Below are 16,628 nucleotides of genomic sequence, written 5' to 3'. Positions count from 1 at the left end.
TGCAATGCACCCCCTTTACTTTTTGCACAGCCTCCCCTCATTTTCCGATGCACCCCCTTTACTTTTTGCACAGCCCCCCCTTTATGTTTTGCATTGCAGCCCCCCCCCTTATTTAGCGCCTCGCACCCCGCCCCGCTGCGCAGGCGCAGTCCCACCGCCCCACCCCCCCCGCGAGGGAAGGGGGCGTTGCGCGCCCGCGCTCCGCCTCCGGGGCCGCGGCCGCGGCGCGCGCCCCAGGGCGCAGTGCGCCTGCGCGGGGGCCCCCGTGTGGCGCTGCGAGAGGCGCGGGGAAGGGAAGGGGGGGGGGGGGGGGAAGAGCGAGCGGAGCCGCCAGAGGAGCGGGAGCGCGGAGGGGGGGAAGGAGGAGGCGGCGGCGGGGGGGGGGGGCGCCGCGCTGCCGCTGACGGAGGAGGAGGAGGAGGAGGAAGCGGGAGCGAGCGAGCGAGGGCCGCGGCGGGGGGAGACAGGGAGGAAGAAAACCCGCGGCGGAGGGGGAGCCCGCCGCCCGCCAGCCGGCCCGCCAGCCAGGGGGCCCCCCCCGGAGGGGATGGTGTCGTCCGCCGCCGCCGCGGGGGGAGGCAGCCGGCGGCGCTGAGGGCGGCAGGGCCCCGCGGCGGAAGAGGCGGAGGGCGGCGAGGAGGAGGAGGAGGAGGCGGAGGAGGCGGCGGCGGGCGGCGAGCGGCGGCCGGCAGCGCTGCGCGGGGGGAGGCGGCGACCGGGAGCCGGGGCAGGGGCGGCGGGCTCGCCCCGCGCCGCGCAGCATGGTCCGGGAAACCAGGCACCTCTGGGTGGGCAACTTGCCGGAGAACGTGCGTGAGGAGAAGATCATCGAGCACTTCAAGCGGTGAGTGGGGAGGGGGGGGGGGAGGGAGAGGGGATGTTCTCCGCCGGTCCTTCCCGCGCCTTCGGGTCGATCTCTCCACCCTTCCCCCGGGGAGGCCATTCCCCCCTTCTTCTCCTAGAAAATAAGGGGGGGGGGAAAAACTCCCAAACCCATAAAAAAAGGGGGTGGGGGAGGAATGTGGGGGGACGGTGACTCCCGCGGCCTGTGGAGAGGAGGAGGAAAACGAAATAGCTGTAAATAACCCCCGCGCCGTGCCGAGGATCGTCCGCAGAGGGCAGGCGGCGTGGACGGACCTGCGGGGAGACCTGCCGGAGCGGAGAAAAACATAATAATAACGACTAAAAATAAACCACAGAAAGACGGAGGAGCAGCGTGTCGAAGCTCGGCTTTCTGCACGGAGTGGATTTGACGCCGAGGGGGGTGCGCGGAGGCAGTCTTAAGCCTGGCCATCTTGCTTCTCCGTTGCTTTTTTTTTTTTTAAATTATTCAACGTTTGGAGTTTTCTCTTTTATCCCTCCCCTCCCGTTTTTACTGTGTTTTCCTCCATCTGGAGCCACCCCGGCCCTGAGGATGCTGCGTTCCCCCCCACCACCCCCCGAGGTGCAGCCGTGCCCGCGCCGCTCTGTGCAGCGAACGGTGGGAACCGAAGCGCCCGCAGCTTCAAAAACGTGACTTTAAAAAAAAAAAACCACCAAAAAAACCCCCAAACAAAACCCACATAAATCACACAAACCCACGAAGAAAACACTGGATCCCTCCACGCGGGAAGCGCTCTGGACTCCTTATTATATTGTGGTTGTGTTTTGTTGTGTTTTTTTTTTTTTTCCCTTCTTTTTGTTGCATAGATTAAGCCTGCTCATAAGGAAGTAGTAGTTGTTTGCATGGTTGTATTTTTTCCCTCCTCCCTTCGTCTTTTCATGCGGAGAGGAGGAGGAGGAGGAGGCTTCTTCCCCACTGCCTCAGCAACACCTTTTTCCTCGGGAAATGCTTTCGCACAAAGTTGATGCCCGGCACCCCATGCTGGAAGCTTTTTTTTTTTTTTTTTAGGGGGAGAAAGAAGGTAACCAGCCCAGGGTGGCTGCTCAGCTCACGGCTCCTTCAGCCAGGTTGTTTTAGTTCCTTTCCCCCCGCAAAAAAAAGGATTTTGAAGCTTCCTTTAATCTTCCTGCATTGGAAAAATGACGGAGCGTCCTTAATAATGAGTCACCATGGGAAAAATAGATGCGGTGACACTGAGGGGGGGGAAGGAAGGTCCCCGGCCACCTCTGCCCCGGCTCCTGCTCGCCTGCCACTGTGGAGGGGGCTGGGGGGGGGGCTCGCAGCCCCCCGCCCCGGTGACAGAGCAGCCCCGGCAAGGGCGGGTGGTGCTAACCGGTCTCTAAAATGGCGGCAGGGCCCCGGTTGGGGTGGGGGGGTTGAGCTGGGGTCACCTCGGGGTGCAGGGAGGAACCCCCCGGGGGTCTCCTCCATCTTCCTGGCCTGAGCTGCAGCAGCAGCAGCAAAGCCTCATCTTGGCATCATCAGCCCTCAGAAATTGCCCTGTTTTAATTGAGCTTCCCCTTTTATTTTCTCCCCTGAGCCCAGAATTGCCGTTTCATCTGTGCCAGCGCGCGGGATGGTGGTTCTGCATTCGAGGTGGTTTGCCTTGTCCGTCAGTCCAGGTTATGTGACCCAGCGTTGTACAAAGGCAGGGTTTTGGGGGAAAGAAAACCTGCTCTGGGGTTGGTTGTTTAATTCCAGGCATAGCTAGCTGAAGGGATAGGCACTCAAAAGTAGAAATTTGATGTTCCTGGGTCTTATTTTGTCCAGTCCTCCTCCTTTTGTAAGATGTATTAAAGCAGGAAAAAAGTTGCTATGGTACTGTTGCTTAGAGATGGATGGGAAAAAATGGCAGGCGCTGAATTGTTAATTACCTTTTTTTGGTTGTTGTTACCTTTGTGAGTTTCAGTCGGAGGTTTGGGAAGGAGATTTGCAGCCAGGCAAACCCCCCTCATTTCTGCAATTTCTCGCTGTTTTTCAAAACTGATTTTTAACTGGGATTTGTGTGTTTGGGTGAGGCTGATCTCGCGCAAGTAAACACAGTTAACATATGCTTCAAAACATTTGGCTGTGGGTGCAGGTACTAATGCATGGGGGGAAATGACATGCCGCCTCCGTAGCCCTTTTGGGGATATAAACACCTAAATATTTGTGGCTGTAAAAGGGGTACAGGGGTATATGTTTAGCCGGGTTTCAGGCTCAATGTATAGGTGCTGTAGGTGGACAATGGAGCAGGGCTTCCTTTGTATGCTGGTAGTCGCCTGGGGGAAGGGACACATTACGGGAGGATTACATGGCATGGTGGGTATATCCATAGGGAAGGCAGCTGCCTGAGCGTGGAGGTGGGATGTGGAAGGCTTCCTCGTCGAAAAGGACAATTTAGTTTGGAGAGAAAGTCTTTTCAGATGGAGCTGGGCTTGGCGAAACCCAGTTCCCACCCATCCCCCAGCCTGAGAATAGGGTGAAGAGCATGCGGAGAGGCTGAGCCACGGGAGCAGGAGGAAGAATTCGGGGAAATAGTGTCTAAAATCTCAGCTGGGGTGCGACTGGGAATCGTGTTACCCCTGAAGTCTCTGTGCAACCCACGGGAGTGTTTGTTTTTCCACTTTGCTTAGGAAATATTGTCATTTCCATATTAAAGCCTATACACAAGCGGTCTTGCTGTTGCACAGTCTGTGCTAGGGGCAAGTTTGAGAAACACAACCGTTCGGTTTCTAAAGAGGCAAAAATTGAAGGAAGACTACTAAAACTTAAAACCCAACAGGCGTGGTCAATGTGAGGGGTTTGCTGCTTCCCCCCCCCCCCCTTCAATTAACCAGTTACTGTGGGAACCTTGCTTGGGTTTGCAGTCTCACAAGTAATTCTTTTAAGGGACAAATTAAGATGAAAGAGGTGTTTTGCAGAAAGTGTATTTTTTTTGCAAAATGCTCCTGATTGGTTTTGTTTAGTGTGAATTGAAATAATGCTCTCCGCTCACGAGTTCTCCTCTCAAATTAGAGAATATTGAAGCTGCTCTCAAGAAGCGCTGGCTTACATGAGCAGTGTTACTTTTTTTCTTAAGAGCCCTTTTTTTTAATCTATTACCTTGATATTAAAGGGGATTGTAAAAGAATGATTTTCTGTGCATTTTAACAAGTTGAAATTGTTGACGACCTTTCAGTTTTGTACCCAGATACTCCCTTTTTAAAAACTTCTTCCTAATGTGTGCTATTTTCTTTGAACTTAGTTATTAAGGCATTCCCGAATACAAAAGCAATTGGTGTCAGGATTGGAGGTCCACTGTTAGGATGGAATAAGCAGGAAATCTGTGTTAGGATATGGGAGACAAGAGCTTGGTGCTCAGGGAAGCGGTGGTAGGGATCATTTGGGTTCATCTAATTAATGCTGTCTTGACTAGCAGGAAAAAAGTAATTCACCATCATTGAAACAGATGCTCGGCAGCTTGCAGAACAAGGCGACTAAATATAGTAACAGTTGTACCCAGCACAAGTGCTGGCCTTCCATATTTTTTTTTCCCTGTGTTTTCTTCCAGTTGCCTGAAAGAACATGGCTTTGTCCCTTTATTGGTGTTTTAAAGGGCAAAGAGGAGTAAAAGCCTCTTAATTATGAACCATGTGACTTTGGTATGCCATCTCCTATTCTCTGGGAGAATTAAGACATTCAGAGTGGCAACCAAGTCCAGGAGAAGCCCCGGACTTCAGGAAACAAATGTAGTCCTTTAAAATTGTTAGAAATAAGTTCCAGATCAGAGCTGTGTGAGAAAGACAAATAACTGTTAAGGTTTTTTTGGGGGGAAAATGTGCTTCATCTGGCTTCACCTTGTTCTGATTTCTGTTTTTGCGGAGATGCATAGGATACCTTCTGGATAAGTGGTTTGCATTTTAAACACAACTGCTCTCAGGAGTTGCTCTGCAAAAAACTGGTGTAACAGCGAGTGCATGTTTGTTTTCAGTAACTTCTAGAAGATATTTGGTCAGTTTACAAGATGTTTTGTCTTGATAGCTGGGAGTGTAAATTCAGCCTGGGAGAGTGAAATCTGTGCTTTCTGCCCTGTACGTCACCCCTATGGACTAAGGTGGAGTAGAGGGATTTTGGTCAGCTCTTCTACAGATTGTTTACAGGGGAGAGCAGTGAAGATTGCTGCTGGTGTGCTGGCTTTGAGCACTGAGAAGAAAAACCTCTGTGCCTATTTAGGGTGATGGCTGCTAGGACAGCAGCATTTCTGGTGCCTTTTTCCCCACGTCTGACACCAGCAGGTCTTGCAGTGCCTTTCCGCAGGAACAGGCTTGAGTCGGAAGTAATAGTGCTCCTGTTTTTCTAGTAAAAGTCTCAAATATGTTCCCAGGCTTTTATTGCTTCTAATAGTTCTTGGAGATCACTTAGGATGCAAACACATGGATGGTTATACTAAATCAGTTTTGCATATAGAGATCTCTATCCAGATGTATTTTTATTTTAGGAGAGTACAGAAGTAAGGCTACAGAATGAACTGTTCCTGTTTTCTTTCTTGATTTGTATCATTTTTAAGTGACGGTATTTTCATAGATTAGGTACTAGCCTTTTTAGTTCGGAGCCTCTGAAAGGAGGGGGAAGGTAAAATTTATGCTCATGCTTTGCTGAAGCAATGTCTAGAATATTGCGCAGTAACAGGACTTGTTTGTGCTGTGTTTCACAAATGTCTCCGGGAAGGTAATCTTAGTTTTGCAGAATATAAAACCCAAGATGATCATGGGACGACATTTGGTTGGGGGATTAGGGCGAGGGGATTAAATTAATTGCCCAGAATCAGAAGGGAAAGAAAGGTGTGGAAGGCACGAGGCGAGTCCTGCCTCCTTGAGTCTCAGTTGGTTCCTGGAGAAAGTCAGCCTTGCACTGGGTGTAGGTTCATGAGTTGGCTGGCTAACTGGGGACATGGTTGTGCTGGGTCTGGTGGTGGCTTGCATCTCTGTTTTCCACTAGATCTCCTTTAATAATTCTATTCCTAATACTGATTAACTGAGCACCGTAAAGCAGCACAGGCATCACCTCTGCGGTGTACCGGGGGTGTTACCGAGCAATGTTTGTCTGCAGCCACCTACTTCTTCCCCAAGACTGAGTCATGGGGAGGACAGCTCCTCAACAGTTTAAGATTCATGAATCCTCCGGCTGTTCCGGCTCTTTGCGTGCACTTGAGGTGGCAGCTTGTTGACGCCACGCTGGACGAGGAAATGCCTATATAATTATTTCAAAGAAACTTAATGAAAAGCTGCGAAGAGCGTAGATTTGGACCAAGCTTCTATTAAGTGTTTTTATACACAGAGCTGTGTTAGAAAGATAAGTTGATGTCACTTGGTTACAAAATTCTGTCATCTGCTGAGCCTTTCTGGCACTGTTTCTTCTCTGAAGTTTCTTCAGAGGTCCTGGCTGTGTTTATTTGTCATTTGATGAGAGCAGCTTCTGTTGTTGCTGAGCTGTTCCAAAATGACGTTGGCTTTTGGTATTTCTTGTCCTTACTTTATCATTGGACCAAAGGAATTTAGAGTAATCCTAGAGGCCTTTCTTGCAGACTGCAAGAAAGCAGACTCGCCTGTTGAGAACTTACCAGTCCTTGCGAGGCTTACAGAGGTATTAAATCCATTCATCAAGTTAGAACAGGGGATGAAAAAAGTCTTAAATTTGTTTTGTGATAGCCTTGTTGACTGTTTTTTTTTCCTCCTTGCTTTTCATAGGACAGAAAGTCATGCCAAGTTCTCCAGCAAATGACCTTACTGCCGTCTTAAGGTGTGTCCAAAATTAGGTCCTTGTCTTCACTAAGGGCAAAGAGGCGCTAGCTGGCTTTTCATAAAAAAGGAAGTAAATATCCAAATGAGTAGAGGGCAGGTTGCAGATTTTGGACAAGTCGGTGAGTCAGGATGAACGTGGGGCTCCTTGGGAGTTTTGTTTTCCTGAGCTGATGTGTTGCAACTGCAGGCTGTCTTGCTGTTGTGGTGGTTTCACACTGTTGTCAGCTTGTGAAGAAGAGGAGGAGATGCCTTCTACACATGACGACGCACCTGAGAAATAATGAATATCAAAACAAAGTCTTCTGAAGATGTTTGGGAAGGGGTAAAACTGAGGGTCACCCCTCTCGGCTGGTTTTAGACTACTGAAGGTTTTGTGAGAGTTGCTGACAACTAGGGTGTAAGTTGTTAAGCTGCTAGTGGGGCGGATATGTTCTGGTTTTGATAGCTACCAAAAATAAGCACTTGTGAGATATTTTGCTTGTGTTTTTTATTAAGTTCAGTGAACTTGCTGAGGTCTGAGAATGCCCTGAAACCAAAGACTGCAAGGGCAAACATTCCTAAACAATGAACTGAGGAATAAACTAGAAAATATGATTACTCTCCATAATAAGATTTTGAGTTTAGCTGCATCTTCGGCATGCCAATTTAGAAATCTCGTGGGAGGAATATGAGCCTGAAGATGGAAATTCACAGCGTACAACCAGCCTCGTGGCTTACCTTTGCATGAGTCTTTGTAGTGTTCTGAAGACTACTTGAACAGTTAATGAAAATCAGACAAAAGCTGCTTTTTTGCTTTGCCCAAGCTAACAAGTCAGTAGTGTTTCCCACCTGGTGATCGTACAAGTGGGGGTAACGCAGGAGGTTTCATCTTTCTGTCTGCCTGGTGACTAATGGCAGCTCTGGTCTCCTCAGTTCTGAAAAAACGTCTCAAATGCTGTTCTGCAGTAATATATTAAGATGTGATCAAGGCTTCTGTACGATGAATAGAACACAGCAACTGCTTTGGTTTCTGCATTTCCATCATTATTGTTTAACCTACTAACACTCTGTAATCGTCCGGTGCAATCTGTAAAATCCTGCAGTGTGAAGATAACATCCTTTAGTAAAAGAATAAACACTGTTACAGACTTTTCATAAATACACCAGGATATATTCCAGGGCCTGCTGCAATCTGATCTGTTAGCAGGATAGATTGAAGATGAAGGCTGTGTCTCTGAATTCAGTTGAAACAACATCCTTCTCAGGGCGGATTTTTTGGAAGCGTGTGCTGTAGCATTGCATGTGGCTGGCTCTGTACTATAATTTGTATATTCATGCCTTGTCTGAGGTCCAAATGTTCATGGTGACTTGGGTGAGAATGCAGCAGAATTCGGATGTGAAAGGAACATCAATTTTCCGCTCAGACAAACTAATCGTGGGAGAAGAGCAGCAGTCTGTCTTAATGACCACTTTCTGTTTAAAGACTAGGGCATCTTTTAAGAACAAAAGGGACCTTTTTTTTTTTTTTTCTGCTTCCTTTCTCTTCCTCTTTTTAATTAAGCTTAGCAACTTAAAATTGAAAGCACTTCTTTTTTTAAGCACACTTAGATCTGAAGCGTGAGCTTCCAAGTCTGATCAAAATACCCTGAACGTGCTCTCATCTTGACACTGAAAAGCCAGATAAGTCCAAACATCTCTGGAAGGAGTGTGAATAGATGATCTGCACCGCTGTCTGTGGATACCGATGGCTCTTCCTATAGATGGAGACAGTGCTAACTTGGGTGTGCGTTCCTCTTGAATATCCCTCTGTCCAAATAGAAGAGATTGCATGTGTTTTGTTATATCCCCTGATGTGGTAGGATATCAGAGCTGGCTTCAAAGCAAGTTCTTGTCATGAAGGTGGTCAGGTGCTCAATCAAAGCTGGGTTTGAAATGATCTTTTAGCTCAATAAAAAGACTATTGCCAGATTGTAATTTTTTTTTTTAAGCAAGTGGTGAATTGCCTTCAGTTTTTCTCCAGGTACAAAAGTGAGCTGGTTGTGTGTCCTGGTTTCAGCTGGGATAGAGTTAATTGTCTTCCTAGCAGCTGGTACAGTGCTATGTTTTTGAGCTAGGTATGAGAAGAATGTTGATAACACTGATGTTTTCAGTTGTTGCTAAGTAGTGTTTAGTCTAAAGTCAAGGATTTTTCAGCTTCTCATGCCCAGCCAGCAAGAAGGCTGGAGGGGCACAAGAAGTTGGGAGGGAACACAGCCAGGACAGCTGACCCAAAGTGGTCAACTGGGTATTCCATACCATCTGACATCACATCTGGTATATAAACTGGGGGGAGTGGGGGTGGGGGATCACCGCTTGGGGACTAACTGGGCATCGATCAGCGGGTGGTGAGCAATTGCACTGTGCATCATTTGTATATTCCAATCCTTTTATTATTACTGTTGTCATTTTATTAGTGTTGTTATTACCATTACTAGTTTCTTCTTTTCTGTTCTATTAAACCTTTCTTATCTCAACCCACGAGTTTTACTTCTTTTCCTGATTTTCTCCCCCATCCCACTGGGTGGGGGGGGAAGTGAGCGAGCGGCTGCGTGGTGCTTAGTTGCTGGCCGGGGTTAAACCATGACATTGTGTTTTCTGTCCATGGGGTTCATTGAGAGGAACTTAATGTGCCCGTTGCAGACTTCCCCAACTGCGGTGTACGCGTCTTTGGTGAGATGCTCGCCGCTTCCGCGCGGCACAAAGCACCGAGCTGTGGTCCATCTGCTCTTGCCACTGGTGTGAATACCTCCTGTCCTCATTAATAGTGACGGCTGCCAAAAAGTGCATAGAGGCTTATTTAAATGTTCCCTATTTAGGCTCTCTGTGGCAGCTGTGGGTGACCTGTAATGGTTAATAGGGCAAAATAAGAAAAATAAATTGCCAAGTTGTATGTTTAATGTAGTCGTCTTTGGAGGAAAAAAGTCTTCCGGCCTCATTAACAACCTAACTGTGAGGAGAATAAAAGCTCAGGATGGATAAGTATCTCCCTTGTATGTGTAATCAACATCTGATTTAATTCCAGGGGATCTGTGCTTGTATGTGTGAAGACACTGCTTTTGGAAAGCCAGCTAAACACACATCTAGACAGCTAAGGATCGGCACAGTAACCTCATTGTAATCAAAGTCTAAATAAACTTTTGGTCTTTTTCTTAACTCTAAACCAACTTGTTGGAAGTATTAGTGGCAGAGAAGCTTTGCCACGTCATAAAAAATAAAAATGGCTTCAACACTGATGTTGTAGATGATATGCTGGTTGTGGGTACAGTGAGATATGCTGATTTTTGGCAGCAGCTGAGCTCAGGAAGCACCTCTTCCTCTACATCCATTCAGAGATTACAGTCCCTTGGTTGTGCTGGCAATTCATGCTCTTGCCTAGCTTGTGTCAGACTAATTTTTGAAAACAAGAATTTAAAGGTGAAGTTGATCACCGAAACGGCGTAAAATTAGGAAGCAGCTTTCTTGGTGGTTATGGTGATGTACCCGGTTGTGTTGCAGATGGTACAGTGTATCTGGCTGTATCCTTAGACTGCAGGAGGAGCCATGTTAGTCTGGTAGCACACATATACCGCGAGATAAGGGTCTGCTGAATTCTTTGGTATGATGAAGCCTCTTATAGGTGAGCTCGTACAACCGAGGTGAGAAACCTCACCTGTAATTGCGATGAAATTCAAGCTAGCCTGTTTTCAGCTTGGCTTTGCAAAACCTTGACTTTGAGTTGCATCAAAAGAAAAGCTATTAAAATCTGGCTGGCTAAGGAGCTCAGTTGTGGAAAGTTTTAAGCTCTCGCCTATGAAGAAAGTGCCTGGAGCGCAGGTAGTCACTGCAGACAAAACACCTGAGTGTGTGCCTGGCTCTTACCGGGCGCTTGTCAGCAGGGAATATGGTTTCCTTGGGCTGACACCTGGCTTATGCTGAGTATTGTGCTGCCAGTTGGTTTAGTCACAGGAACAAGCACTTTCTCCAAGGTGATGGTAGCGGTGAGTCACGAACCAACGCAATAACATTTGCACATCTGTATTTGGGTGACTGGCTGGTGTGGCAGTACGGGAGTGGCCAGCTTAAATACAGGGCTTTGTGCAGGAGGCTGGACTGGCTGGGAACTGACTTCTTTTTCAAGGTGATGGGACTTTTTTCCTCCCTGTTTTCAAGATTGGAACCTTTTAGGAGTAGGTGAGCTTTTGGGGTTGGCGGCTTGACTGAGCCCTTGGATCCATGGCTGCTTTGTATTGGAAATTAATTTCAAGTTGTTGAACCTATTGGCTGAATTGAAGCCGGTCACTCATTCAAACCGAGTTGTGATTCAAGGGGGAAGAGCAATGCTGTCACTTGGGGTGGTCTAAGAGACTGTGGACAGATAAACTTTATTTTCTTCTGAAATAGCATTTTCTGGAAAACATAGAAGACCTTGGAGAAGAGGTTATGAAGTTTGTTTTGACTGGAGAAGTATGAACCAGTGAGCACCAAGACTTACGAAGCCTTAAGATCATACATACTTAAAGTACTCTGCAGCATGGCAGGGAGACCATAATGTTATGACTCTGCATTTTCCTCCATCTGCTGCCGAATACATGCAAAGCAGGGCTTGGAGAAGCAAAACTGAGATGGGGAGTTACCCTTTCATGTAAGAATGAAAAACTTGATTAATCAAGAGATTCCCCTACAGTTGTGATGCAGTGCATTCTCAAAATCAAATCCAAACAAATCCTAAAATCGGTCACACAAAAGAACAGGGTTGAGCAATTCCTGCGCAGAAAGCATTTAATGTAGCCTATCGCCACCAGTATTTTTGAAGCAAACCTGCAGATTGTGCTTTAAGCTGGAAGAAAAAATGCCCTGGAGATGGAATTCAGCAGCTCTGTGTCTAGCATGTAGGAACGTGATACCGCGCATCTGTGTAGGTTGGAGGATAAAGAATCACAGCGCATCATACTTGATACAACACAGCTGAACATGCAGAGTTTCTACCAATTTTTTCGAATCTTTTCAGGCTTCAACAAATAGTCATGTTTATTCTCATCTGCTTGGAGAGCAAGATTGATGTGATCTTGCCATGCATGTATATCTTCCCTAATCAATTTTGAACCCATTAGCCAGTTTCAGTAAGGGGGTACTTGCAGTCTCAGAGATACAATGTTCCTTTGAGTTTCATGAAAACAAGCGGTTTTAATAGAGGAGAGAGACCTGATTAGTGGCCCCATGGAGAGAAGAGCTGCAGCGAGAGTGCAACCCTTATTAGACATTAAAGAATCCACATGGGAGAGAGGTGTTCCTGACCGTGGGAAAAGCTGCAGTGGGAACTGGAAGTTATTGGACGCTGGAGAATTCGACCTCAAGACGTGCATCCATAAGAAATGAGTCTTCATTATTTCTGCTCACAAAGCCACTTTGATTTCTTTTTTTTTTTTAATAATGTATATACCAATAAGCCCTGCTATGGATGCTTGCATGCTTTTCCTTAATTGCACAGAAGTGACAACTAGGAAAAGTTTCTTAATAACAGAGCTTCTGCCTCTTTTCTTGCTGGCTGAGGTGGCTGTGCAAATGAGGAACTTGTATCGTTCAGCTACATTTAGGCAGCTTTAACTTGGTAATTTTGTGTTAAGCCCTTCATTACAGTTCGGTCAAGATTTGCCTTCTGACTGCAGCCTGCGGACGGTCTGATGCAATGCTGGGTTCGCCTGACGTTGCAGGCAGCGGAACTGCTGACTTGGGCGAGGATATTAAATACAGCCCAGCTAGATGTTGCTGAGGACAAGCTGAGGCTTTTTTTTTATTTTTACAGCTTCATGTAATCCCAGTGCCCAGAGCATGGGTTCATCTCCCCTTCTGTCATCTTCGCCAGGTTGAAATGTTGCTAGGACTCCTTTTGAACGCTATTTCATGTTGTGGGGGTGTTGCAGTGGAACCAATCTATATCTCAAGGAATGGGTGTATCTATATTCAAGTTTCACCTGATGCGTATGCACTAGAACAGCTTATCTGTGGCAAAATTTTTTGTCATGGGGGTTGCAGAAGAATTTCCTGCTGTGTTGACTGTTGGAAGTAGTTGCTACTGACAGTAGCAACCATGAATAAACGGTTTTAAATATTCTGTTTCTTCCCTCTCTGGTGGTACATAATAATTTCATTCGTATATTAATACCTCAGCAGTATTCAAACGGTGACTTTGCAATAAAGATATAAATAAAATGTCTTAATCGGGAATCACTCTTACTTTGTGTCTTAAAATGGAGCATTTAGCTGAGCTGTAAAGCAAGAAGCGAGCGCTTATTTCAGCACAGAGTTATCTACTGGACTATCTGATATGTCAAGCATGTTGCTCTTAAATAACAGAGGCATCAGAAGTATCAGTGAATGTGCCTATGCTAGCTTTTTAATTTCCTACTTTGTCATCTCTTAGGGAGGGATTACGAGTGTAGACAAAGCCCTAGCTGTTTTCAGTGCATGGCAGTAACACGTGCTGTATCTCATTAACAAAACCCCCATTTGTAGTCGGAGTTGGGAGATTTCCTGTTGAGTGCTGTTGAGGGCTAAAGGGAGCTGCAAAGGCTAAGATTGGTTTGGGTTTGAGTAATTTGGGCAGTGGGGCAGGAGGGGAGAGTTAGGAACATCGTGTTGAGGACTCACGCCAGTCATGTAAGCAGTCTGACTGAGCTCTGTAACCTGGTTGATGGTTTCTGCTGCTGAATTTTGAGGTTTCCCTGAAGATGTGTATTGCTAAGAGGAGGGCTGCAGAGAATGCCCTGAAGATCATTGATTTTCTCCCCCCAAAGGTTGCAGAGCCAATAGAGATCTCTCTAAACAGGTTTTAAAGCATCTCAGATTGCAATCTAGAAAATTATGGGAGCTCAGTAATTAGGGCATGTTTCTGAATCATTGCTGTCACAAGGTCTGTTCTCGGTATGGCTTGAAAACCAGCACTCGTTGTGATATGAGGAGCTTTTATTTTGCCTGGCTTTGGGAAGGTAAAGGTTTTCAAAGCCTTACATTGTGTGGATTTATTGCTCACTGATGAGCTTTCCTACTCATGATCATCCAGCATCCCTGGCTGCTCACGATGGCTTATCGTTACAGAAACAGCAATTTATCTACAGCAGTTTGTCTACACCAATGCCCACAGTATGGGCAACAGACAGGAGGAGCTGGAAGCCATTGTGCAGCAGGAAAACTGTGATGTAGTTGCCATCATGGAAACATGGTGGGATGACTTGCACAACTGGAGTGCTACAATGGATGGCTATAAACTCTTTAGGAGGGATTAGGCAAGGAAGGAGAGGCAGTGGGGTAGCCCTGTATGTTAGGGAGTGTTTTGATTGTCTAGAGCTTAATGATGGTGACAATAGGGTTGAGTGTTTATGGGTAAGAATCAGGGGGAAGGATATCAAGGCAGATATCATGGTGAGAGTCTGTTATAGACCACCCAACCAGGACGAAGAGGCAGACAAAATATTCTATAAGCCGCTGGGAGAGATCTCATAATCACTAGCCCTTGTTCTGATGGGGAACTTCAGCTTACCAGATGTCTGCTGGAAATACAATACAGCAGAGGAAACAGTCCAGGAGGTTTGTGGAGTGTGTGGAAGAGACCTTCCTGACACAGCTGGTAAGCGAGCCAACTAGGGAAGGGGTCCTGCTGGACCTCTTGTTTGCGAACAGAGAAGGACTTGTGGGTGATGTGATGGTTGGAGGCCATCTTGGGCGTAGCAATCACAAAATGACAGAGTTTTCGATTCTTGGAGAAGTAAGGAGGGGGGTCAGACTGCCACCTTGGATTTCCAGAGGTCAGCCTTTGGCCTGTTTAGGGGCGTGGTTGACAGAGTCCCTTGAGAGGCAGTCCTGAAGGGCAAAGGAGTCCAGGAAGGCTGGACGTTGTTCAAGAAGGAAATATTCAAGGCGCAGGAGCAGGCATTCCCCTGGCGCCAAAAGATGGGCTGTGGGGGAAGACCACCGGCCTGGCTAAACAGAGAGCTTTGGGTGGAACTTGGGGGAAAAAAGAGAGTTTATGACCTTTGGAAGAAGGGGCAGGCAACTCAGGAGGACTACAGGGATGTTGTGAGGTTATGCAGGGAGAAAATTAGAAGGGCCAAAGCCCAACTAGAACTTAATTTGGCTACTGCCATAAAAGACAATGAAAAATGTTTCTATAAATACATCAGCAACAAAAGGAGGGCTAAGGAGACTCTCCATCCTTTATTGGATGCAGGGGGGAAACATAGTGACAAAGGCTGAGGAAAAGCTGAGGTACTTAATGCCTTCTTTGCCTCAGTCTTTAATAGTAAGATCAGTTGTTCTTGGGGTACCCAGCCCTCTGAGCTGGAAGACGGGGAGCAGAATGAAGCCCCCGTAATCCAAGGGGAAATGGTTAGCGACCTGCTACACCACTTAGACATACACCAGCCTGTGGGGCCAGATAGGATCTGCCCAAGGGTACTGAGGGAGCTGGTGGAAGTGCTCACCAAGCCGCTTTCCATCATTTATCAGCAGTCCTGGCTAACTGGGGAGGTCCCAGTTGACTGGAGGTTAGCAGATGTGACACCCATCTACAAGAAGGGCTGGAAGGAAGATCCGGGGAGCTACAGGCCTGTCAGTCTGACCTTGGTGCTGGGGAAGGTTATGGAGCAGATCATCTTGAGTGCCATCACATGGCACTTACAGGACAACTAGGTGATCAGGCCTAGTCAGCATGGGTTTATGAAAGGCAGGTCCTGCTTGACTAACCTGATCTCCTATGACAAGGTGACCTGCTTAGTGGATGAGGGAAAGGCTGTGGATGTTGTCTACCTAGACTTTAGTAAAGCCTTTGACACCATTTCCCACAGTATTCTCCTGGAGAAACTGGCTGCTTATGGCTCGGACAGGTGTACTCTTTGTTGGGTAAAAAAATTGGCTGCATGACTGAGCCCAAAGAGTGGTGGTGAATGGAGTTAAATCCAGTTGGTGGCCAGTCACAAGTGGTGTTCCCCAGGGCTCAGTATTGGGCCCAGTTCTGTTTAATATCTTTTATCAGTCATCTGGTCAAGGGGATCGAGTGCACCTTCAGTAAGTTCGCAGACAACACCAAGCTGGGCGGGAGTGTTGATCTGCTCGAGGGTAGGAAGGCTCTACAGAGGGATCTGGATGGGCTGGATTGATGGGCCGAGGCCAATTGTGTGAGATTCAACAAGGCTCAGTGCTGGGTCCTGCACTTGGGTCACAACAACTCCATGCAGTGCTTACAGGCTTGGGGAAGAGTGGCTGGAAAGCTGCCTGGCAGAAAAGAACCTTGGGTTGTTGGTTGACAGCCGGCTGAGTGTGAGCTGTCCGTGTGGCCAGGAAGGCCGACAGCATCCTGGCTTGTATCAGAACTAGTGTGGCCAGCAGCACTAGGGCAGTGATTGTTCCCCTGTACTTGGCACTGGTGAGGCCGCACCTCAAATACTGTGTTCAGTTTTGGGCCCCTCACTACAAGAAAGACATTGAGGTGCTGGAGTGTGTCCAAAGAAGAGCAACGAAGCTGGTGAAGGGTCTAGAGCACAAGTCTTACGAGTTGTGGCTGAGGTAACTGGGGTTGTTTAGCCTGGAGAAAAGGAGGCTGAAGGAAGACCTTATTGCTCTCTACAACTACCCGAAAGAAGGTTGTAGTGAGGTGGGTGTCGATCTCTACTCCCAAGTAACAAGCAATAGGACAAGAGGGGTGGCCTCAGGTTGCCCCAGGGGAGGTTTACATTGGATATTAGGAAAAATTTCTTCACCAAAAGGGTTGTCAAGCACTGGAACAGGCTGCCCAGGGAAGTTGTTGAGTCACCATCCCTGGAGGGGGGGCATGTAGATGTGGTGCTTAGGGACATGGTTTAGTGGTGGACTTGGCAGTGTTAGGTTAACAGTTGGACTCAAAGGTCTTTTCCAACCCGAATGATTCTATGATTTTGTGCCGAGAAAGGTAGAATTAGAGAGGCATTTAATTGGTTTTATTTTTAGCCATGTTT

The 16,628-nt window shown here is 47.3% G+C and overlaps 1 protein-coding gene across 1 annotated transcript in view; it reads left to right on the top strand.

Annotated features, from left to right (window-relative positions):
• The first annotated feature begins 666 nt into the window (after positions 1–666).
• Positions 667–16,628, top strand: part of SPEN (spen family transcriptional repressor) — a 72,470-nt gene continuing 56,508 nt past the window's right edge. The window contains 1 exon segment of the mRNA XM_030019188.2: positions 667–844. Within this exon segment, the coding sequence (XP_029875048.1) occupies positions 762–844 (83 nt within the window). The 5' untranslated portion in view covers positions 667–761.

Source organism: Aquila chrysaetos, chromosome 6, assembly GCF_900496995.4.
Source record: "Aquila chrysaetos chrysaetos chromosome 6, bAquChr1.4, whole genome shotgun sequence".
Taxonomy (NCBI): domain Eukaryota; kingdom Metazoa; phylum Chordata; class Aves; order Accipitriformes; family Accipitridae; genus Aquila; species Aquila chrysaetos.
The sequence above is the reverse complement of the archived record's forward strand: the minus strand, read 5'-3'. Positions and strand labels throughout refer to the sequence as shown.